This window comes from Chrysochloris asiatica, unplaced genomic scaffold (genome assembly GCF_000296735.1).
Source record: "Chrysochloris asiatica unplaced genomic scaffold, ChrAsi1.0 scaffold00409, whole genome shotgun sequence".
Lineage (NCBI taxonomy): Eukaryota > Metazoa > Chordata > Mammalia > Afrosoricida > Chrysochloridae > Chrysochloris > Chrysochloris asiatica.
Genome location: NW_006408927.1, coordinates 1,245,462 through 1,270,379, shown reverse-complemented (window position 1 = coordinate 1,270,379; position 24,918 = coordinate 1,245,462). Strand labels below are relative to the sequence as shown.

The following is a 24,918-nucleotide window of genomic DNA, read 5'->3' as shown; positions in this document are numbered from 1 at the left end:
AGTAAAGGAGGGGATACCAAAGTAACGTGACAAGTGAAAGGAGGTGACACCGGTGACATCATTACTAGTTATGTTAAAGGAGGTGACACTGGACTAGAGTGGGTCGTCCACTTCTATGAATGGTGATTTCCTTTGAAAAGGAGAGACGGGCAACATGGTCACGTGACAATGCATCTAGACGCTAAGGACCGCTAGGCTTCGAAAGTCAGGGGGAAACAAGGCAGGACCCTCCCCTACTGCATCTGGAGGGACCATGGCCTGAGGACACCTCATCATCAGGACTGGGAGAGTGGACATTTCCGTTTTAATAAGCCACACACGTTGTTGTGTGCACTGGTCACAAGATACTCAGGTAACACGTCTATCAGGTTTGGGACTGTCTTCTTCCTGTCCCACTGAGGGGATATACACACTCAGGGAGTCCCAAGGCTGCTTCGAACAGATCTTGAAATTAAGATACTTCCATTCTCAAGAAGTCTAAGTGCTGGAATGTGCCTAAGGAAATAGGGGAGAGGTTCAGGGGGCCGCTGCCCAGTCTGGCTCGGGGTTCTACCCCCACACCCAGCCTTTGGCCAGGCTCCTCCCCCACCCCTAGCTCCATATGCCTGTTTTCCCCCAGAGGGCAAGAGATGGGAGCTAAGGTCACATATATGTGTATGTATGTGACGGTGACCTGGCTCTGAGCCTCAGTTTCTCCATTAGGAACATGGACACGATGGCAGCCCCTACTGAGGAGCTTGCTGGAAAGATGAAGACATAGTCCAAGAATGTGGGCTGACGCCTCAAAGCAGAATGGGTCCTGAATCTAGAAGGACAGTGGGTGTCAGACTAACCAGAGAAAATGGGGGTGGAAACCATGCACAGAAAAACCCCACATTCACAAATGCGCACAAGACAGTGTCCACACAGGAAATTCCAGGTTACGGTTAGGCTCTCGTTCATGCCTTCATAATATTGTGAATATGATATACTTTTCTTGTGGTCACATAACTACAGTGTGCAATTGGTGTAGGTTTTTTCATACAACCTTCAGCCCTGCTCCTCTGGGTCCCTTAGGCGTCTTTGGTCCTCCAGGATTCTCTGGCCCCCAGGGGTCCTCAGTTCCTAGCTCCATACTCCTATCCATCACTTTGACCCGAACCCTCCCACCCAGGCCTTCTAGGATCCCAACTACAGCCTGGTCTACCCCAGCGCTCCTGAAGGATTCCAGCCCGGCGAGGTTCATGTGAAAGTCCCCATCCCGAGACATCACTCACAGATGCAGAATTGTTCTCCTGTGTGTCCAGACCAATGAACGCCCCAACCGGTGCAGGATTTTAGCCCTAACTTCCTATTACCAATCACAGATGTATTGTGTCTGTCACCCCATGTACCCCAGACCACCATGCACAGATGCAGTCATACTCATGTGGTACCCCGTCCCCCATTCACAGATGTACCATGTTGTCCCCCCATCCCCCACTCATAAATGTAGGAGTACTCATGCCGTCTCCTGTGTGTCTCCCCCCCACTCCCCCCACTCACAGACGTAGTCGGATTCATGTCGTTTCCCCCCACTCCCCCCACTCACAGACGTAGTAGTACTCGTGTCCAGGGCGGAATTCAAAGCCCAGCGAGAAGGGCGTGAAGAGCTGGAACTTTTCCGAGAATTTGAGGGGTCCTCCGGGAGCCGTGGGCTGGTTGCACTCCCAGCGCTTGAAGCCGCGCTGCCGGTGGTCGCAGGAGGCGTGGCCCTCGCCGTTGACCATGTACAGGATGTAATGTTCCATGGACTCGGCGGGAGTCAGAGGCGCGCTGTAGTGTGGGCAGTAGATGTCCAGGTAATCGTTGATGCTGACCTCCACCGTGTAGCTGCCGCCGCCGCCACCGTCCACCGCGCCCGCCTGGAACCTGCCAACAGACAGGGGGAGGTGCGTCATCGGCGGGGTCTGGGGCGTGAAGAGAGGGTCAGAGTGCTCCCCAAAATGGGAGAGAGTCGGGGGAGGTGGAAGGGGCCAGGAAAGAGGTCACGGAGGAAGCCAGGAGCCTCACGCATTGGACTCCATTTCCCTACTGGTGGTCGGACTTGAAGTGACGGGCACCTGAGCCCCTCTGTCCCCTCCCCCAGTCACCCGCACTGAATCGGGCTCAGATCAGATGGGACCTGCGTTTAAACCCCAGCGCCAGGGGACCCCAGGTCTTCTTGGTCCCCACCCCTACACCTCACTCACCAGATCTCTGCCTTGCCCACCACTCCCCTTCCCACACCGGTCATCGTCAGCCGGTCCCCTTGCCCTTCCGCAGGGCAGCCCCTTAACCCCCTTGTCATCCTGGCAAAAATGGAGGTCAGCCGGGGGAGGGGGCCGCGGTTCCTCTGCCATCACCGCCTGGGGCTACAGCCGAGGAGCCCTCAGATCTCCAGAATGTGGGTCTCCCGGGTCCCTGTCACATAAACGCAACCAGGCCGAGGGCGGCACAGGGGGACCCAAGAGGGTCTTATTAGCACATAAAAGGGTTAGTATTTCCAGGCGTGGAGCAGAGCCTCCCTGAGCCACCCCTACCTCCTCCCTCCCCGCAGAGGTGAGGTAGACTGATCCCACCAGACCTCAGGCTGTGGGGGATGGAAGCAGCTGGCCCCTAGAGGGGTGGGCAAGCAGGCAGCCCTGCTGACCCGTGCCTCAGTTTCCCTGTCAGTCACAGGCGATCCTGTGGGAAGATGTCCAGGGTGTGTGGGTGAGTGAAGGATTGAGGAGCCTGGAAGGTGGCATGGATCCTACAGAGACAGAACACTCAGCTCTCACCATGGTCCTGTGTCACGCTGGTGTAGCAGTAGGGTGGGTACCAGGGAAGCAAAACATCTCTATCCAGGGAGATTCCGGAGGGGGTCAGGCTGGGCCAGGGGAGGGGAGAACGTGGTCCCGAGGCTCACCCTATGTTTCCTCCTCCTCCTCTGTGTGTGTATGGGGAGGCCATGAGGAAAGACTTACATTTACACAGGAGACACTGCAGAGCTTATGGCCTGGACAGGGAATGACTCGGCCGGTCCACCACTGGGCTGCCCTATGGCTCTGACCCTCCTGTCCTCTGGCTCTGCTGACTGATGTGAACCCCCCAGGCATCTTCAGAGGTCTTCACTTAGAGCAGCAGTGAGGGCTCTAGTGGTCAGCAACTGATGAGCTTCAGCTGAGTACCTGCCTGGCCTGCACGGGAAGCCACAACGGGAAGCCATGGGCAGGGCCAAGGACCAGTGTCCTCAGTCCTCTGGGGCCTCTCTCCTTTCCCATTCCTAGGAGGAAGTCTGGGATCTACACTTTCCAGAGAGGGGACATCCTTGGCACGTCGCAGAGCCTTTCTGTGGAAATGGACTAGGACAAGTCCACTCCTCCGCCATTGAAAGCATCCGTTTGTGGCTCCCCCATCTGGCCTGCTCTCCTGTGTGCCACTAACCCACAATGCTTCTCTCTGCCATCACATCCCAGGCTGATTTCTCGCCAGGAGGCTCTGGACATCCCTAACTCCAGGGTTGGCGTTTGTAGCTGTAAGCTAGAACTTCCATGGTTCCTCATCACTCAGAATAAGAAACACTTGCCTCTCAGGTGCAGGAGGCCGGTGTGATTCAGCCTTCCCTGGCCCCCATCCCTCCAGCCACACCTGTTTTGTCTTGGGGTCTTTCCCATCAACCTGCCGTGATAGTATTTATACCTTTAGGGGTTTGAGGGCTGGGTCAAGGCAGACCTTCTCTGCCCCTTCCCTCACATCCCACAGACCTCCGTAAAGCAGAGGTTGTTGATTCAATGTGTGAATTTTGAAAAGGCCCAGGGCTTGAGATCTTTGGGTGGTCAGAGTCGTGGGGAGTGGGGAGGGCAAGGACCCAGGCAGGTGTGTCCCAGGAGAAGTCCCCTAGCCCCAGCTCTGCCGCCTAAGTGGGCCTTTTTCCCCCCCTTTCCGGCTCTAAAATAGCGCAGGGCTTGCTACGTTGGCATTCCAGGTTCCAAGCTGGCTGGCGGGCGCATCGGGGGCGGGCACCTCGCCCAAGCTCAGGGGTGGCGCCTGCTCCAGGGAGGGGGCCCCGACCCCAAAACCAAGTCCTCAGCTAGATGAAGACAAAGCCACCATCCTCCATTAGTGTTGAAACCTGAATTTGCAAACAGCTCGGTGGGAGAGAGAGAGAGATCGAAATTCTCACTAAGGGGTTAATGACTGATTTGGGAGCATTCCCAGACCGAGACTCTCCCAGGGTGGCTGCTCCCTTAGGTGCGTCCCCACCTCAGTGACCACTGTGAACTCTACTCCTCCAGGCAGCTCTCCTGGCCCCCTAACCTTCCAGTCCTGCCCACCCCAGGCCAACTGGACCCCACCCGGCAATCTCTCAGCCTACAGCTAATTAGCTCCAATTCTCCACCGTCAAGTCATTAGATGCTAATAGCAAAGCAAATAATTAGGAGTTTCACCCAAAAATGCTGTGGAGGTAGGATGTGCCACCTTCCCAGATGGGAAACTGAGGCACCGCAGGGCTGTTTCCAGCCCACACCACTGGCTTCTCTGTGTCTCTCCTCTCTCCTTGACCTACGCCTTACTATGATGTCTCCCTTCCACAAAGATCAGAGAATGGTCCAGAGGTCCTGAAAGCCAGTGCAGGGCTCACCAGGCCCCTCCCTCTGCTGACCCATGGAGGACACCCACCTGCTCACTTCCCCCTTCCGACTTTCTAAAGATCTGAACACCACCTGTCCCTGTGTAACACCTGGCAGTCTTTCTTCTGGCCGAGGACAGAGTCAACCAGGAAAGACAACCATGAGCTCATGGGTCAGAAGGGTCAACTGAGGCAGGGTCCTAGAGCTGAAGCAGGAGAGAAAAAACAGTGGGGGATCAAAAGGCGGGGCAGACAGCAGGGGCAGCGCAGTGGGAGCAGGCTGTCCACAGGGTGTACCCGTCCATGACCAGCCACACCCTGTTCCCCAGAATGCACCCAACATCCTGGCCTGCCCCAGACACGGCTGTTTCTAGGGGAGGTAGGCACACCACGATTTGGGGTCCTATTCTCTTTGGGCCTCAGTTGCTCTGTTTCTGTACCACCAGGTGCTCGGACAGGGGTCCTTGAAGCCAGGGTCCTGGGTCAGATAGGCAAAGTGAGGCACAGGGGCCGCCTGGTACTGGGCCCCTCCACCCCAGCCAGGGTCCCCAAGGCCAGCTTCAACAGATGTGAGCAGGGCTGCAGAACTAAAATGTCTGATGGGGGGACACAGGCCCCCACCCCTCAGCTGACTTCACTACTGCCCACTCTGCTATATGTTTTGGGTGGACACAGCCTAGCCCTCCTGCTGAGACCATCCCTGAGAGAGAAAAATCCCAAAAGCAAAAACTTAGGGGAAGGTTTGGGAGGGAGGAGGGAGAGAAAAGGTCAGAGCACAATCCTTCAGCCCGGGGGCCCATAGCCCACGGTCAGCGGCATCTGTCCCCAGGCCCTGGACAGGCCGCCCCAGGGCCCCTCAGGGTCCTTCACAGACACCTGCAGACATTTCGGGGCAGGGTGGGGTAGCCGGAAGCTGATGGAGGCCCAGACACTAGCCCCCTCAGCTCACAGAGGGACCCTTCCTTTATGCCTCAGTTCCTTCACCTGCAGACTGGGAACAAGAGAGCCACCCAGAGAGTGAGTGGGGAGGGAGGAACGTGTGTGTGTGTGTGTGTGGGGGTGCAGAGACAATGATCTCCCAGTGCACCTGAGAGGGGATGAGATCGAGACCGGCCAGCCCCGGAGACTCTAGGCCCAGCACAAAACAGGCCTGCTCAGGGCTGGGAGTCAGACCCAGGGTGGCCAAGCCAAGGCCCTGCAGCAGAGGGGGGTCTCAGAATTTCCTACTACAACCCCCAGCACCTGGGCTGCGGTTCTTCAGCCTGATGCTGCTGCCTTAGGCCATGGGGGGGGGGTCCCTCCTCTCACCCAGCGGAGCGGCCTCTGTTTCCCCACCCTGTGTGGTAGGTAGCCCCTGAACCCCTTGGTTCATGCCCGAGTCCTGCCCCATCCGCACCAGGCTCCTTTGCCCTCAGCCAAGAGGCACAACATACCGAACGCACTCCAGCAGCCAAGATGCCCGACCGCCCAAGGTCATACCAGGTTCCCTGGACCCCCCAAGTCCTCCCCACAGCCTCTGTTGCTCAGGTCCAGCTCATCTTACAGTCCGAACCCCCCAAGTTGGATAGACAAGTTCCTTTCCCGCATAAACCTGGCTGCACCCCACCAAGCCAGCTCCCCAGAAAACCCCAGGGCCTGACACTCCATCCTCTTTGCAGCCAAGAACGTCCCTCCCACAGGGGTCTACCCAGCCCCAATCGCATCTCCCACCCTATTGCTGCAGAGGGAGATGTGGCCGCAAGCACTCCTGAGGGATATGGCCAGACAGGGTCCTGGGTGCAGGCGGAAACCCAAGTGCCTGGGTGGGGCATACACCAGCCCCAGTGCCCCCCACCTAGCCAAACCACAAGTCCAGGCAGGCCGTGGGTTCCCAACAGAAGGTGGGGTGCAGACATACGGGGACAGCAAGCACCCAGAGGGTAACAGAGGAGCGAGCAGGGACTGAGGTGCAGCCGCCCCTCCATGTGGACCACTCACTCTCAGGGCTGCTGCCGCCCCCAAACCTGTGCACATCCGCACACGGACACGCTCACACAGACCCATGCAGCACACAATGGAGACATGTTCACACACACACGTGTGCACGATAGACACACTGAGGCAAACCCATGTGTGTACAATAGACGCGCTCCCACAGACGCATACATGCACTACGGAGACAGGCTCATGTAGACCCACACAGGTATAATAACCGTGTTCACACACAGCCATGTGTGTACCCCATGTAAGGATACGCATAGCCTACAGACATGTTTCCAAATAGACACGTGTGCGTGCCACAGATGTGCTCGTATGGCCACATGTATGTGCTCCTTGCAGACTCTGCAAATGCATGTGTGTGCATCCGTACACACACATCTCAAATGCAGATACATAGACACACACATGCTGCAGACACAGGTACAAATAGTACAAATCTAGGACGAAGTGAGAAGACACAGATATATGGTGCAATCCGTAACATACACATGCGCACCGCACAACATGGACACACGACTTGCATGGCCCCCAGGACACCCTAAGGGCCAGCATGTAAGCAACACGCAGTCACATGTGCAGATAACCCCTACTGCTGATGCAACACCCCCCAACACAGATGGACACACAGACCAACTCTGAGCTCTGCAATAAGGCTGGATCTCACTTGGGGACCGCAGCCCAGCCTGGGAGAGGCCAAGACGCCCACAGACCATCCCAAGGCACCTGACCTGCCAGACACTGGACAATCGGCCATTGCCTGGGCTCAGGTTGGGTGACTTGGCTGGCCAGCAAGGCCCCACCCTGCCGCGCCTGTGGGGTAGGTACAAGGTTCCCTCGATGGTGCAACTGGCCGCCAGTGTGAAGGAAATGCATTTCACAGCAGGAAGAATGCAATTTGGGAAACACAGCCACATACTTATTACCTCGGTGCAGGTAGAAGGGCCTGGCCGGGGCACTGGCGGGAGGTGTGGGGGGGATGGGGTCACTGCAGAGCTGCGTCTACCTGCTGGCCCCTCATCAGAGCAGGGGGCTGGGCTGCTCCTCTGGCCCTAACACTGCCCATTCACCCCCCATCTGAGAGTGCCACTTCTAGCCCCTTCCTCCCTCAGTGTCTTTTGTGTGTGTCCTCTCAGCACGGGTCTCTCCCAGTCACCATCGCCCTAGACCACTGCTGAGCTCTCTGGCTGGGATGCACCCCGTTCTCAGCTCCCCAATCCTAACCCTCCCCACCGGCTCCTGGTTCCATGATTAGATGCCAACCCCTCTTGAGAAATCCTTATCCTGGATCCCCTAAGATGCCAAGGCCCAACACCCACTACTCCCCTTTCATGCCCAACACAGACGTGTCACCAGCCGCTGGGCCACATTCCTGGGTCCACTTCTGCAGAGCCACCAACCTCAGAGCCTAATGAGGCCCCGATTCAGGATGGATCCGGAGTGAGCTTAGCGGATGAGGTACTGGCCCATCATGGGGTGAGGGGAAACTCCAGGCAGGAAGAGGATGAGGAGGAGAGGGAACAGGGGAGTCCCCTAGGAGGAGATGGCTGCAGGGCCGGCTCCTCAAACAAGCAAGGCTGTCCCCTTGGAACAGGCAGCTGGCACACGGGTCACAGTCACAGTCGAGCAGCAGAAGGTGACTGAGTGACCTACAGAGCCAGGCACCCGAGCAGACTCCCTTCCCAGCCAGAGGCCCCACAAGAGAGTCCAAAGCCTCCCGTGGCAGGTGGGGACATTAGGCGGTTCTGACGGGGCCCCATCCTTCAGGCTGCTCAGGGCTCCTCTGCCTTTGGCACTCGCTAGAACAAAGAACAGACCACGCAGGGGACGGGACTCCACAGCTGAAACCAAAAACTTGGGCCAGGAAACGCTGCCCGCTGGCTCCCGCATGGCCAGAGACCAGGAAACACCTTAATGAAACCCACATGTGACCAGCAGTGCAGGACGGGCTCTGCGGTGGCCCTGCCATCCCTCTGTGATGACCTGCGGTCCTTGCCCTTGGCCCCAGGGTCCAACCCCATGGCCCAGCAATGGAGGGGGGGTGTCCAGCGTACTCCCTGCCCCCACGTCAGGGCACTGGCCACCCTTGTCTAGGAGCCTGCCTCAAAGAAGGCCATTTGTGCAACTTTCCACCCTCGGCTCAGGACAGATGCTCTGGAGGTGGCTCAGCTGGTGCACGCAGGAAGTGACTTGTAGACTGAGAGAAAGTGACCGACGGGTGGTGGCAGAGGGGCCAGGAGCAGGGGGGCTGAACACCTGGGCCCCTGATGTATATCCCTGCCCAGCTGGCCCCCCAAGCAGCAGTACACCAAAGCCTGTCTCCAATAAAGACCCCCAGCCCTCAGAGACCTAAGATGACCCAGTGGTGTCCAGGCTCGGCCAGGCTCAAGGAAACTTTTCTCTCCCCAGTGAAGAGGGGGGAGGTGTTCCAGCTGCTCCCCAAACTGCTCTCAGTGCTGGGCACAGGCCTGGGCTAAAACAGTGGGTGGAGTGCAGGCAGGTGGTGGGTGGGTGACGAGCCGTAGCAAGGTGTGGCAGGCTGGGCACAAGATCCCCTGGGTCCTGGTCCACGTCGGCTCCCCCGGTTATGACCTTGAGTCAGAGCCTTAGTTTCCCCATGAGTGCTGGGAAGATGGGAGAGGGCAGCACCCCAAGCCAGGCTGACCCCCACACCCTCTGTGTTTCAGTCTCTCCCCCTCCATATAAAGTGGGGGCCCCCTGGTGTGAGCATGGGGCATTGAGAGGGACATCCCAACTTCCCCAACTTTGGGAACCCATCCGCAGAAAGTACTACAGAGTTCTCGCCAGGGAGCCACGATCCCCACCTCTGGGGAAGCTCTGTGGTGAGGTCTCTGGGGGTGCCTACCAACTCCAAAGACATTGGGAGTCCCTGTGGAGGCCTGTAGAGGTAGGTACCCCAAGAATGAAAAAGAAACCCAAGGATTTCAAAGCTTCTGCCGGGTAAGGAACCCCGAAGTCCACGGCACAGTGGTACACGGACACCCCAAGTCTGCAAGGCTGTGGGCGGCCGGACCCTCCTGGAGGACGCACGAGGAGAACAAGTACCCCAAACTCCTGGGAGCCCAACTCCCTGGGGGGGGAGCTCCCTCGGGAGCCAATGTCCCCATCCCGGGCAGTGCCCGCTGGAGACCCGGGACGCTGCAGGGACACCCCAAGCTCAGGGCCAGGAGGCCCGGCTGGGGGCGTCGGGTCCCCGGCCCCCCCTCCCCACGGCGCTGCTGCCGCTCACCTGGGGTTGCTGCGGTTCCAATAGACGGCATAGCGGTCCGAGTTGGCGCGGGCAGCGTCCTCGGCGCGCGCTAAGGGCGGCGGCGGCGGCAGCGGCAGCATCAACAGCGGGATCAACAGCAGCAGCGGGCGCAGCGGCGCGGGCGCCATGGCCCCGGTCCGGCCGCCGCGCTCTGGCCGCCGCCTGCCAGCGTCTCCGCCTTCTCCGCCGCCGCCGCGCGGGCGGGAGCGCGGGAGGAGGGGCGGTGCGAGGAGGGCGCGGCGGCGCTTGGAGATCCCGGCGCCCCCGCCCCGCCCGTGCGCGACCTCGGGCGCCGAGAAGTCAGGCGGCGGGGGCGGGGCGGGGCGCCGGGATCGGGGTGCGGTCGTGCGGACGCTCAAAGCGCGGGACGCGGCCGCCGGCACCGAGCGGGAGCTCCGGCCTTTGTCCCGCGCGCGAGCGCTAGGAGGGCCGCGGGCGCCCCCTCCCGCTGTGCCCCGACCGCCGGGGGCTGGGCGGAGGTGGGGGGGCTCCAGCCTCAGCCGCGTCCCTGCCTTGGCCGCGTGGCCACCCTGCCCCAGACCCATCAACCGTCAACCCTAGCCTGTTCCACCAACCCCAAACTCTGGCCTCCACCAACCACCGGGCCTGGCTCGAGGGTCCAGAGTCAAAAGCGCCCGAAGCCTAGCAGTTGTGGGCAATACAGGGGAAAGAGGCCTCGGTTCACAGCATCTACTGCGCAGTGTCTACTCGGCGCCGGTGCTTGAGATGGCGCACCTGGAGTCTCTGGGCCTCCCCTGTGATCCTGCCACTGTCTGCAGCCCCCACAAACCCAGGCACATACATTCTAACCAGGGCAGGGTCTCTAGGCCTCAGGGAGGGTGGCAAAGAGTCCCAAGGATAGAAGTCCCCGTCGATGGCTGCTCTCCAATGAATTCGAGGGGCACGTCCCCTTTCTGGGCCTTGGTTCCTTCATCGTGATGCGAAACAGGAGTCCTTACCCAACCCCTAATAGTACCAGGGTACAGAGTTCATGACACGTGGGATCCAAGCAGCCCAGGATCTGGGCTGACAACAAGGAGTGGACACACATCAGTCCACCGGGCAGAAAACACAGGGAGAGCCTTCCAGGCAGAAGGGGCAGCCCAAGCAGAGAGCAGCGTGTGGGAAATGCTCAGGGAAACTCAAGAATCCTCACACCCGGAAAGCTAACTACAGGTCCGAAACTAGGGCCCAAGCGCTAGTCCTGTCCTTATTTTATGCCTCAATTTTCTCACCAAACTGAGTTGTGGAGGGTATACTGTCTCTGGAAAGAGTGCGGAAGGCCCAGATTTGATTCCCTGGCCCAAGGCCTGGTGCAAAGGGGAGCCCAGAACTATTGGATGGGAAGCAGTGTGCCCGGTCCCCCAGGTGTGAGGGATTATTGATACTCCCGGGAGGCAGATTACACCGCAAGATAGGAATGGAGACTGGAGAAGCTTGGATGCTACCAAATGCACTCAGCCACACTCTTCCCATAGGTGTGGGTGTGTTCTGTGGCTGAGGGTTCCCCTACCCCTTCTAGCCACACCCCAGACCTTTGCTCAGGCTAAGTCTGCAAGTCTTTCCCTTCTCCTCCCATTAAAATTCTGATCAGCCTTCCAGACCTGTCTCCTGCTTGCCCCCTTCCCAAAAAGGGCAGGGTTTTCAGTCCTTTACCCTCTGCAGACTCCCACTGATCGTGCCCCTGCTCCAACCACAGGTGTCCCAGGTTGAAACCCGCTGCCAGTGAGAAACCGACCCCCAGGCCACAACAGAGGCAGGCCCCAACCCTCAGACGCCCAGCATGAGGGGTAGCACGGGACCTGGGGGGCCTTGAGACTGGGTACTGAGAGGTTCTTTGGAAACAATGTGGGGGCCTTCTTGGGGAATTGGAGGGCATGGCTCGGCCCAGTGAGTCCCACCCAGGTGTGCATCCTGGAAACCCACTGTCCTTGGCCCAAACCCCTCCTCCTCTGGGGGCTCCCTGTGGGGGTCCTTGCCAGGCGGAAGGCCACTCATCTGCATGCACATGCCTGAGCAGGGAGCCAGCAGACTTCCTTCTGTTCTTATCTCTGTCAAGGTCAGAGTCGGGGACAGGAACAAAGGCAGCGTCCCCCATTCAACCTCCCGCCGCTGGCCGCTCCCCAAGGAAAGGGGCACAGAAGGCTGAGGGGGGAGAGTGGGGACCCCTGCTCACCATAGGGGCACTGTAGAAGCTGGAAACCCCCAGCTGGCCAGGGGCTCAACCCAGAGAGGGTCAGCTGGGACCAGGGGTCATTCTGGGGTCGGGCTTTTTTTGGAGTCAAAGGTTAGGGGTCAGGCTCCAGGCTCACACCCAGGAGGCCAATACCCTTGGGCATAGGGTCCTTGCTAGCCTCGCAGGGAGGCTCCTGTCCTGGCCCCCAGCCAGAATGTGTCACCCAGTGTCTCCTGTCACTGCCTCAGGGACTCAGGGTCAGGGTCCAGCCGCCCTAGAGCCTTCAAAAGCCACAATGCCACACAGGAAGTTAAAAATATGCGGGGAGAAATGTCTCATTACAGAAGACTTTGGTCCGGATCCACCACTGGCCCGTCTGCAAGACCAGACAGTTTCAGGTGCCCGATGTGGATCAAGCGGGGAGAGGCCACTCAGGGAAGGACTCCTACAGCCTGGGCTTTGGTGCCCAAGACCTTCAACTATCTTGGGGTATCCCCAGGCCTCTGGGTGGCTGCTGTTCAATGTAAAAATGTGGTCCTTTCTCCTCCTGGTAAATCAAAATTGCCCCAACCATGTCCCCATACTGCCTGCAATCTCACTAGGCCACGGAGGGATCCTGATGGTGTCTGCTGTCTCCCTCCCATGCTCTGCCCCCTACACACTCCCTTTCTTTCCTCCCTCCTCCCAGCTCCAGTGCCTGGACAGACCTGGGGGTCTCCACTAGCATGGAGGCCAGGCCGGGGCAGCCACAGAACTTGTATGATGAATACACTTGTGATATTCCAGCCACAGAGCCTCCTGGACCCTCAACAAGGGAAGGGCATTAAGGAGTAGAGTTCTGCATTCAGTTCAGGTGAAAGGCAGATGTCGCATGCGGTCAGAGTCTGGTCTCACACAAGGGACCCTGCATGTGCTAGGGACAAGAATGGTTGATGAAGCAGTGTTTGGGGAGGGTGTGAAACATGGGGCCCCTAAAGTAGAGGTGGGGTCAGCTAGCTGTACTACCTGCTGGGTACAGGCTAAGTCAGTGGGGACCCCAGGTCAGAGCCAGCAAAAGAACTTTCCTCAGCAAGAGCCCTTTGCCCGAGGTGCTGGGCACAAGCAGCCTCTTCTAGACCCTGCCCTGGGGAGAGCAGCTCAGGTTGGTGTGGAATGAAGGGGCTGGAACTCAATTCCATACCCACACACCCAGCCTGGACTTCAGCAGAGGGCTTGGCTCATATGCTTGAGTCCCAAGTCCCAGGGGCAGGGACAGGGCGAGACTGGGAGCCCCACCCGATGGGGAGAGGACACAGGAAGTGTCCCAAGGACATGTGTGAGTGTGGCTCTCCAGGGTGCATATCTGTCCCTGTTGTGTGTCTTCATGGTGGTGTTTGGTGACCATGTGTAAGGAGATGACAGAAGCCCTTCGTGCGTGCACAAATGCACGCTCACACACGCTCACACACGCACCCTGGCCTTTCATCTTGAGCTGACAGTCCCTCTCCCGGCTTTTAGCCGCCAAGCACTTCCTGCTCACAGTGCATTAACCTTGGCGGGGCTGCCAATTACCCCTGGCTAACGCTGGGGGCCGCAGGCCGGGTGCTGACAGGCGGTGGGGCGGGCACAGGCTGGGATGGTGGTGTGTTCCCGGAGCCGGATGGTGTGTGCGGAGTCTCTCCTGACCTCATTAGAGTAATTAATGTGCCTTTTGAAGCTGGAGAGAGGCTGGGAGCTATGGGAAGGGGCACAGAGGAGTGGAGGGTGGGGGGCTGGAATGGTGTCTTCATGCCTGTCCCTATGGGTTAGAGACAGAGAGACAAAGTTATAGAGCGATAGAGACAGTGAAGAGAAAGAGAGACAGAGAGACACAGACACAGAGACAAGGATAGAAATAGAGAAAAGAGACAGAGAGAGGGAGAGACAGAGGTGCAGAGTCAACTGAGAACCCCTGGAGAGAGACAGTCCCCCCCCCCCAGAAGAAGGAAGGGAAGAGCTGCCGGAGGTCACGCACTCCCTGGACCCCACCACAGCCAGATCCAGATCGAGCTTGCCCTACCTGCTGCTGTCTTAGGGCACCCTGGGTTCAGGCCTGGACCCCACTCCTGTTCACCAACCTTGCCTGGGGGATGGGTCCTTTGCAAGACTCATCAGGGAGGATTTCCTGGAAGTGGCAGCTGGGGCAGGGAGGGGCCCAGAGACACTGAAGGGCAGGGTGAGGGTGCACTGGTTGGACAGACTGGGGGTGAGGACATGGGGCTCCAGCTGCAGAGATGGGGATGAGGGGGCAGCTGGACTTGAACCTCTGGGTGGAGCTCCTCTGTAAGGTAGCAGGTTGAGTGGGTGGTCAGGGGTCAAAGGGTGGCTGGGAATGGGGACAAGATGTGGTTCAGCAGCAGGATGAGACGTGGGGTGCTGGGATGAACCCCTTCCCCATGTGTACAAGGTCTAGCCCCAGAGATCCCCTCAGGATGCCCCCTAACTCAGGCAAAGTTTTCACCACAAGCCACTGGGCAGGTAGCACAAGGCTGCCATCTGGTGGCAGATTGGCCTCATGACATGGAAGCGGTATCAGCAGCAGCTCTGACCCATTGGGGGTTGGGGAACCCTCAGGACCCTCTCTCCAAGACGGGGGCCCACAAGGGAACAACCCCTTTTACTCAGATGCTAGGATGGCAGAAGGTACCCCAGAGATGACGCGTCCACCATGTGACCCACAGAGGAAGATGGGGAAATAGGTCCAGCCCCATCCACTGTGTTCAGAGCCAGGATGCCCAGGTCTGGTTCCCATCCCTGGCAGAGTGAAGCCAGGCACCAGTTGTGGTCACTTTTATTGTCTCCAGCCCAGTGAGCGGGTGCTCCTGAGAAGCCCCCATATATAGGGGGTGGTTATAGTCACAGTCCAGCCAAGGGGAGTGCATAGTCTGGGTGTGGAGAAGGGGCTGCCAGCCCACTGGCTTCCACCTGGGTCTCAGGTCCTCGAGTGGGACTGGCCAAGGCCGCTTCAGGTACGATGGGCAGGCTCCGACAGGCGTGGCTGGTGCTGCCCCTGGTCCTTCTTGCAGCACCCCAGCTAGGGAGTCTGCAAGGGAGGGTCTATGGGTGAGGTGAGGCGGCTGGGAGGGGCCACGCACCTCTGCTCCTGGTACCCATGAAAATGGCTGAGGCAGGAGGGGGACAAGCTGGGGCCCACCCAGGGATGAGATGTCCACCTCCCCAGGTCAGCCAGGGGCAGTGACCAAGACATCACTGTGGGCTCTCAACCAGAGTCCAAGGAAGGACGATGGTTTCAGAGACAGAGGGTGACAAGCCAGCCAGCCTGCTGGGAATGACTTTGGAGTGCCATTCCCCGACAGCAGAGACCGGGGTGGGGGCTGTCTCTGTGCCCTTCCTGGGCTGGTCTCAGGTCCAGTGAAGTGTTCCCGTCTCCCCGGGGAAGACTGCCTACCATCTCAGATTCCTGGTCTCATAGACAGTCTCCTCCTCACTCTCCAGTGCGGCCATCTCTGTGGAATCCTCGGTGTTGGCCAGGAGGCTGTACCTCCGCCTCTGAGGTTTCTTCACCCTGGAAGAGGTCCAGGCAGCCTCTGACACCCTCCGCTTCCCTTCTCCCCAGGGCCCCCACAGGCCCTGCCTGCCTCCCAATCACTGTCATGGCAGCTGCGTATTCTTGTCGCCATTGGGGAGACCTGGTGGAGGTGCGATTAAGCGTGTGGCTGCGAACCTCGAGGTGGGTGGTTCTAGGCCGCCAGTGGCTCCTCAGGACAAAGAACCACCTGTTCACCCTACAGAGCCGACCTACTCCGTCCTAGCTGAGTGGAAGCTGACTGGCCAGCATGCAGATGACCATCTCTGCGGTCAATGGGCCACCCTCCATCACTGGGTCCCCTGCCAGTGATAAGACGATGGAGTTCCAACAGATACATCCGTCAGAATGGAGGCCAGAGAAGGGAGGCCCAAGCACGCATGATGTCCAGGACAGGGCTCTGAGAGTTTGGGTCCACACGTGTCAGTGGAGGGGAGAGGACCTTGTACTCACAGGGTGACCAGGAGGGCATGCTGGGGTGACAAAGGGCCTTTGGGGGTCAGCGTGGGAGAGGAAGCCAGCAGGAAGCGAGGGCCCTAAACCTGGCACTAGCTGTACTGGGAGCAGAGAGGGAAACAGGGAGACGCCTCAACTCTATAGGAAAGAGCCCTAGTGGCAGTGTGAGCTAAGCACTGGCTTGCTAAGTGGTAGAACACTGAGGCTGGCTGCTCCCATAGGCTCTGGAACCCTGTTTAGGGTTCAGCTCTGAGCTGAAATCCACCACTCGTCTGGCAGTCTACGGCACTGTGGTGGCTGGTGTGGCTGTGATGTTGGAAGCGAGGCCACGGGTATTTTAAATACCAGCAGGTAACCCATGGCGGACAGGTTCCAGATGAAGGCAGACTGGGCAGGAGAGACTTCTAAATGGTTGGTGATGATTACTACTGAGTGCCGCTGGGTTGGTTCTGATTTCTAGTGATGCTGTAGAGGTTTCAGAGGCTAGAAATCTTCGCAAGAACAGAAAGTCTCAGTTTCCTACGGAACGAGGACTGCTGGACTCAAACCGCCAACCTTGTGGTTCACTATCCAGCACTGCTGTGCTCTGTATGAACGGTGAGTCATGGACGACCTCAGGAAGAGCAGCAGAACACCGTCAGATAGGATACCTGAACCTGAACCTGAACCCTGCAGGTGAGAAGACACTGGGGATGAGCCGCCTCCTCAAAGCAGAGCTGACCTTAATGATGTGAATGGAGCCAAAGTTCTCAAGACCTTCGTTTGCTGAGGGGGTACAACTCAAAATGAGAAGAAACAGCTGCAAACATCCATTAATCATGGAAATGTGGAATGTACAAAGTAAGAATATAGGACACTAGGAAGTCGTGAAAAAAATGAACCGGAAAACATAAAGATGGCTATCCCGGGCCTTAGGGAGCTGAAATGGACTGGTGGTGGCCACTCTGAATCAGGCAGTCACACGGTTTACTACGCTGGGAACGACAAACTGAAGAGGAACCACTTGCCTTCATTGTCAAAAACAGCATTTCAAGATCTTGAAGTACAACGCTGTCTGTGAAAAGACATTATCCCTATGCCTACAAGAAAGACCTGTTAATACTATTATACAAATTTATATACTTACCACGAAAACCAGCAAGGATGAAACTGAGGCATTACATCAACTTCTTCAGTCTGATATTGATCAAACATGCAATCAAGATGTATTGCTAATTACGGGCAATTGGAATGCAAAGGTTGAAAACAAAGAGGAAGGATCCGTAGTGGGAAAATATGGCCTTGGTGATAGAAACGATGCTGGCTATCGCATGATAGAATTTTGTAAGATCAATGATTTGTTCATAGCAAATGCTTTTCTTAAAAAACATAAAAGGTGAAGACTACACACCTGTACTTCATCAGACGAAATACACAAGAATCTAAATGACTACATCTGTGGGAAGAGATGATGTCAAAGCTCCATGGTGGTTGATGGTTAAGTGCCGTGGAGTCGGTTCCGACCCATAGCAACCCTGTACAGAGTTTCCGAGGCTGTAAATCTTTACGGGAGCAGAAAGCCTCATCTTTCTCCTGCGGAACAGCTGGTAGTTTCAAACTGCTGACCTTGAGGTTCACGGCCTGATTCGTAACCACTACGTTGCCAGAGCTCCTTAAAAGCTCCTTATTAGCAGCCAAAACAAGACCAGGGGCTGACCGTGGAACAGACCAGCCATTGCTCATATCCAAGTTCAGGCTGAAGCTGAAGAAAAGGGAACTAAGTCTACAAGAGTCATAATATGATCTTCAATATCTCCCAGCTGAATTTAGAAACCATCTCAAGTTCAGATTTGATGCATTAAATACTACTGACAGAAGATCAGAAGAGTCGTGTGATGACATCAAGAACATCATACAGGAAAAAAGCAAAGGGTCATTAAAAAGACAGGAAAGAAAGAAAAGACCAAAATGGCTGTGAGAAGAGACTCTGAAACTTGCTGACGACAGAAGCTAAAAAGATGGGAAGAGATGAGGAAATGAGAGAGCTGAACTGATACTTTCAAAAAGACAGTTCGAGAAGGCAAAGTCAAGGATAATCAAAAGTGCTAATACCTGGAATTAACAAACCAAAAGGGAAGAACACACGCAGTATTTCTCAAGCTGAGAGAACTGAAGAAAAAATTCAAGCTTCCAACTCCAATATTGAAGGATTCTATGAGTAGAATATTGAATGATTCTATAGGTAAAATCTTCATATAATCATATATGAAGAATGTGGAATCGGGATTGGAGGAAGGCTCATTAAAAACCTATGATATGCAGATGATACAACCTTGCTTGCTGAAAACAAAGAGGACTTAAAACGCTTACTGATGAAGATCAAAGACCATAGCCTTCAATATGGGTTGTTATCTCAATGTAAAGAAAACAAAAATCCTCACCAATGGAGCAACAAATAACGTCATAATAAATGGAGAAAAGATCAAAGTTGCCAAAGACTTCATTTTTCTTGGATCAACCATCAACACTCAAGAAGCAGGAGTCAAGAAACCAAACGACGTGTTGCATTAGGCAGATACGTCACACAAAACCCTTTTAAAGTGTTGAAGTACAAAGATGTCAATCTGAGAACTGACCTAAGCCATGGTCATTTCAATAATCTCATACACATGCAAAAGTTGGAAAATGATAAAGGAGGCCCAAGACTGTAGAAGACTTAATGTATTTGGTCCACAGTGTTGGAGGAGAATATTCAAAGTACCTTGGATTGTCTGCCAGAAGAACAAACAGATGTGTGTTGGAAAAAGTACAGCCAGAGTGCTCCTTGTAGTCAGGTGCCATCGAGTCAGTACTGCCTCATAGTGACCCTCTGCACAACAGAACGAAACATTGCCCAGTCCTGGGCCAACCTCACAATCATTGCTATACCTGAGCCCCTCACTGCTGCCACTGTGTCAGTCCATCTCATAGGGGGCTTCCTCTTTTTCTCCGAACCTCCAGTTTACCAAACATGATCTCCTTCTTCAGTGACTGGTCCCTCCTGAAAATATGACCAAAGTATGAGAGACAAAGTCTGGCCATTCTGGCTTCCAGGAAGTACTCTGGCTGCACTTCAACACACATCTGTTTGCTCTTTGGGCAGTCCATGAAACTTTTCATATTTTCCTCCAACACCGCAGCTCAAACGCATCAGATCTTTGGTCTTCCTTACTCAGTGTCCAACGTTCACATGCATATGAGGTTACCGAAGATACCACGGCTTGGGTCAGGCGCACTCACTTCTCAGATTGACATCTGTGTTCTTCCACACTTTAAAGAGGTCTTGTGCAGATTTGCCTAACATGCAACACATCATATGACTTCCTGGCTGCTGCTTCAGTGAGTGTTGATGGTTGATCCAAGCAAAATTTAAGTCTTTGACAACTTTGATCTTTTCTCCATTTATACGCATGTTATTTATTGCTCCATTGGTGAGGATTTTTGTACTCTTTACATTGAGATGCAATCCATACCAAAGGCTGTGATCTTCATCAGTAAGTATTTTAAGTCCTCTTTACTTTCAGTAAGCGAGGTTGCATCATCTGCATATCGCAGGTTGTTAATGAGTCTTCCTCCAGTCCTGGTGCCATGTTTTTCTTAGTATAACCCAGATTCTCAGAGTATTTGCTCAGCACACAGACAGCGTAAGTATGGTGAAAGGATACAACCCTGGTGCCCACCCTTCCTAATTTTAAACCATTCAGTGTTGCCTTGTTCTGTTCAAACAGCCCCTTGGTCTACACACAGGTTCCTCATGAGCACAATTAAGTGTGCCGGAATACTTAGTCTCCACAATGCTGTCCATAGCTTGTCATGAGCCACACAATCGAAAGCCTTTTCATAGTCAATAAAGCATAGGTAAGCATCTTTCTCTGGTAGCGTAGTGGTTACGAATTGGGCTGCGAACCACAAGGTCAGCAGTTCGAAACGACCAGCTGTTTCTGCGGGGGAAAAATGAGGCTTTCTGCTCTGGTAAAGATTTACAGGGTCGCTATGGGTCGGAACCGGCTCCATGGCACATAACAAAACATATTTCTGATATTCTTTGCTTTCAGCCAAGATCCATCTGACGTCAGCAGTGATATCCCTAGTTCCGAAACATCTAAGAATAATCTTTAGAAGCCAGGATGGTGAGACTTCGTCTCTCACACTTCGGACATACTATCAGGAGGGCCCAGTCCCTGGAGATACATATCATGTTGGGTAAAGTGGAGGGTGAGCAAAAAAGAGAGAGCCCTCCAACTAGATGGCTTGGCACAGTGGCAGCCGAGACTGTGAGGCTGGTGCAGACTGGGCAGTGGTACGTTCTGTTGTGCATGAGCTCACTGAGTCAGAACCCACTCCACAGCACCTAACAACAACAATATAACAGCAGGTTAAACAGGAATGTAGTGGCTCCCTAGGATAAACACTGGATTGCAAATCACAAGGTCGGTGGTTCAGGTCCACCAGCCACTCTTCAGGAGAAAGATGAGGCTGTCTGCTCCTGAGAAGAGTTAAATCCTCAGAAATCCTATAAAGGGTCACTATGAGTCAGCAGGGACTCAACGGCAGTTGACAACAACAGAGGAAAACATTTTGAGTGACGCAGAAAGCATCAAAAGAAGATAGAAGGACTACCCAGAGTCACTATACCAAAAAGAACTGGTCGATGCTCTATCATCGCAAGAGGTAGCATATGACCAAGAGCCATTGATACTGCAGGAAGAAGTAGTTCAGGCTGAGCACTCAAGGCACTGGCGAAAACTAAGGCTCCGGGAATTGATGGAGTACAAATTACAATGTTTCAACAAACTGATGCACCATTGGAGGCATTCAATTTGTAAGACAACTCTCTGGCCAACAGGTGGAAAAGAGATCTGTATGTGTGGTCATTACAAAGACAGGTGATTGGACAGAATGCAGAACTATCAAACACCATCAGTATTAGCATATGTATGGAAAATTATGCTGAAGCTCAGTTCAAACCTATAGCAGCAGTGTACTGACAGGTTGCTACAGAAATTCAAGCTAGATCGAGAAGAGGACATAAAATGAGGGGCATCATGGCTGATGTCAGATGGATCTTGGCTAAAAGCAGAGAATACAAAATGTTTACTTGAGCTTTACTGACTCTGCAAAGGCACTGGACTCTGGGGATCATAACAAACTGTGGATAATATTGCAAAGAATGGGCATTCCAGAACACTTAACTGTACTCATGAGGAACCTTTCCATACACCAAGAGGCAGTGATTCAGACAGAATAAGGGGATACTGAATGGTTGCAAATCAGGAAAGGTGTGCACCAAGCTTGTACTCTTTCGCCATACTTCTAGATGCTGAGCAAATAACCTAAGAAGCTGAACTCTAGGAAGAAGCAGCTGGCCTGAGGCCGCAAAATGCGGATGACACAGCCCTGCTTGCTGGAAACAAAGCCGACTTAAAATACTTACCGAAGATGAAAGACCATGGCCTTCAGTATGGGTTGCACCTTAATGTCAGGAAAACAAAAATCCTCACAAATGGACCAATAAATAACATCATGATAAATAGAGAAAAGATAGAATTTGTCAAAGACTTCATTTTGCTTGGATCCACAATCAACACTCATGGAAACAGTAGTCTTGAAAGCAAGCATTAGGCAAATCTGCTGGAAAAAACCTCTTTATAAAGTGTAAAAGAGCAAAGATATCACTCTGAGGATTAAGATGTACTCTGACCCAAGCCATGGTATTTTCAATCACCTCTTCTGCAAGTGAAAACTGGACTATGAAAAAGATGAGGGTTCATGCATTTGAATTACGGTGTTGACAAACAATACTAAAAGTACCATGGTCTGTCCGAAGACCAAACCAATCTGCCTTGGAAGTACAATCAGAATGTGAGGATGGGGAGACTGTGTCTCTCATTTTGTGGACATGTTGCCAGTAGGGACCAGTCCCTGGAGAACATCCTTGGTAAAGAGGAAAACTCTCAGCAGGATGGACAAGGGGCTCAAACATAAGAATTGTGACGATGGCGCAGGGCCGGGCAGTTTGATTCTCATGGACACGGCTCACTATACGTTGGAACCCACTCGATGGCAGTGGTATACTGATGGCCATCAGCAGGACTTAAACGTGATCAGGACCAGCTCCGCGGACCGGAGGAGGCTTCACTAGCTCTTACATCTCCGGCAAGTAACTGACCCCTGGAGACACCCTCCATTCACCCATAAAACAGGGATGGGGGCAGATTGTCCTAGGCCAGAGGAAATGGCAGAGAAGCAGAAAGAGTGCCTCTGAGAAATCTTGGCAGAGAGCGGGGGAAGCTGTGGGCAAGGAAGACGACAACAATGGGCAGGCCGCTGAGAAAGGGAGGAGGGGGCGTGGCCAGACGAGGGCCCCTCAGGACGGAGCAGGGAATTCAACTGCTGGGCCTTCTCTGGCTTCAGGTATTCACCTGGGAAACGGGCAGCATACACCAAAGCGGCTACTCAGCGAAGCCAGTCAGCAGCTAACTCACAAGACCTCCCGCTCCGCCGAACCACGCCCACCTTGGAGGCGGGACAAAGCCACTGTCCTTCACGTGATACACAAGGAGCACGTCAATTGGCTGACAGCGGCGTTTCCTCACCACCACCCCATACGCACCTGAGGGCCCGGATGAGGAAGTAGAGCGCCGTCAAGCCACAGAGGCCTGTGAGCACGTAGAAGGAGCGCAGCAAGGCCGAGCCCGGCGGGTGCGTGCTGTTGTGCCTCGCGCCTGGCCGGCTTCCGTTCGTCACGGCAGGCGGCGGGAGTGTGGTCTGCGCGACGCTTAGCGGCGTGGGCGCGGCCTCTCGAGCTCCGCATGGCAGCAACAGCGCCGGTAGCAGCATCAGCGGGAGCATCCGCGTTAGCTCGCGCGGCCCCATGGCCCCGCGGAAGCGGTGGTGCCCCGCCCTCGCGAGTTGTCATTCATACCCCCGAGGGCGGGGCCCGAAGGCCGGAAGCTGCCCGCCCTCCCTCGGCGGGTCAGCTAGTTTTCCGGCAGTGCCAGGGAGGTTTGCCGTGGGTTAGAGATCTTTTCTGGCCAGGGCCAGGACCAGGACCAGAAAAGCCCGACTCAAAGGTGTTCTTGAAAAGGCAACGTCTGCCCATGAGGGAGGCGGGGAGCTGGGGGGTACGAATGGAATCGTCTCCAGCCCCCCACGGAAGGTCGAATTTCACAAGAGGAATGGACAACCCAATTCCCAGAAACCCAAAGCTGCGCCCTCAACCGGAGACAGCGGGACAGTGCAGGCTGGACAGCGTGACACCAACGTGGCACTGAGGGTCCGGCTCTATGGCTCTATAGCAGGTCGGAGGACCCAGGCTGGATCCCAGTAAACACCTGTGGGGCCATTTGGGACCACCACCCCTCTTCTACCCTGCTGGCCAGTGCGTTCTGTCCTCAGCATCCTGACACGCACTGTACCAGCCAGCCAGCCCCCCATTGCCAGTCTGGTGCTGCCAAGGCCCATGATTGGGAACACCCCACTGCCCTGGCCTGTGGCCTCCACATTGCAGTCCCACGTGTTGAAATAGCCCAGCTCCTGCCCACACTCAAAGAGACACAGACACAGATGCACACAAGACCCTTTATTCCAGCCTGGCCCTCCCCACCTCAAGCCACCAACACAGAGGAAGGCCTGTCCTGAAACCTTGTTGATGGCACCCGTCCTCTGCTGACACACCTGTAGAAAATTGAGGGGGTTAGGATTGCCTGCCCAAACCCTGCCATACCCAGCAAGGTGTCACCCACAGGCCCAGGCCCTGCACTCACGGGGACAGGTGGCCACAGGCAGCTGGCTCTGGCTCTGGCTCGTGCTCCCCTGAAAAAATCATTCCAGGCCCATCCTTCCTGGGACCCGAGGCCTTGGGCCCTCTCATCCTCTTCTGGGTTCCGACTTGTTTCCCCTTCAACCTGCCAAAGTAAATGAGTGTTATTCCCACATCCTGGCTGGAACTTGAAGCTGCCCTCCCTGCCTCCCAGAACCGTCCACAGTTCCTATGCGGGTCTGATAGCTATCCACCGGGCCCACCACGTCACAGGTGTACCGCCACGGGTGGACCCGGAGGACCTGCACTGGATATGGCCAACGCCATGTCCACCCTTTAGCAGAGCCAAGTGCCCACGTGGGAAGGAGCAGCTTAAGAGATTGCTGTGGGCTCTGGGGAAAAATCTAAAGGTGGCAACAAGACAGCCGAGAAAGGCTATGGTTAGGAGAGTGGCTCAAGAGGGCTGGAGAAGACGGTCAGTGATGCACAAAAACCCCAAAGGCAGGGCGTTCGGTGGTCTCCAATCCTGCTTAGGAGTCACACCTACTGGCCAGGCATGACGACCCGAGCCACAGGCATGACCACTTGGCCACAGGCAAACAGCTGGGGCCCGCCAGTTTTAGTTCCAGCTCCATTTAAAAATCAAAAAAAAAAAAAAAAAGGAAACCAAAAGCCAGTCAAAGAAATATTCCCCGGGCACATAAAGTTACTTTGAAATGAGCTCGACAAGAGGGATGCGGACACGAGCAAAAGGAGTTACCTCGAATTACAGGGCTATTTCCACATATGAGCTAGCCAAGGAAGCAGCTTTCGTCTCAGAGGTTTCTGTAGGGCGCACAATACTTCTGTTCTCCAAGGGGGCTGCAGCTTCCATAGGCTAGCAGAGAACGCTCAGAACTTGTAAAGCAACGGCAGACTAGCTACTCACAGCTCGTCCGTCTGGGGCCGCCCACTCTGCGGGCCCGGCCCAACTGTGGCTGTCAGGTCAGTGTTGGGTGCCTACAGCGTTGGGTGTCTGTCCCACTACACTGCCCAGCCCACCGAGAGCCCCTGGTGCCGCCCTGCTGTCTGTACTGCCCAC

General features: G+C 55.4%; 2 protein-coding genes across 2 annotated transcripts in view; both read right to left on the bottom strand.

Moving 5' to 3' along the window:
* Positions 1–9,988, bottom strand: part of EFNA2 (ephrin-A2) — a 12,819-nt gene extending 2,831 nt beyond the window's left edge. The window contains exons 1-2 of the mRNA XM_006876719.1: positions 9,840–9,988; positions 1,571–1,890 (exon numbers count right to left, since the gene is read on the bottom strand). Of these exons, the coding sequence (XP_006876781.1) occupies positions 1,571–1,890; positions 9,840–9,988 (469 nt within the window). The remainder of the gene's footprint in view (positions 1–1,570; positions 1,891–9,839) is intronic.
* Positions 9,989–13,593: 3,605 nt separating this feature from the next.
* Positions 13,594–22,951, bottom strand: LOC102828142 (chromosome unknown open reading frame, human C19orf24). The gene is made up of 4 exons (XM_006876744.1): positions 22,689–22,951; positions 15,464–15,580; positions 14,133–14,192; positions 13,594–13,750 (listed from the first exon to the last, which is right to left on the bottom strand). Exons 1-4 carry the CDS (start codon positions 22,949–22,951, stop codon positions 13,594–13,596), a joined length of 597 nt encoding a protein of 198 aa, XP_006876806.1.
* Positions 22,952–24,918: the final 1,967 nt, after the last annotated feature.

Coding starts and splice junctions, on each gene's coding strand:
- LOC102828142 (XM_006876744.1), bottom strand. CDS start 22,951: ATGGGGCCGCGCGAGCTAACGCGGATGCTCCCGCTGATGCTGCTACCG. Junction 15,581..22,688: donor TTCCTCATCCGGGCCCTCAG/GTGCGTATGGGG, acceptor GACCTCTTCCAG/GGTGAAGAAACCTCAGAGGC. Junction 13,751..14,132: donor GGACCCATCCCCCAGGCAAG/GTTGGTGAACAG, acceptor CCCTTCCCATAG/CTCCCAGCCTCTCTCCAGCT.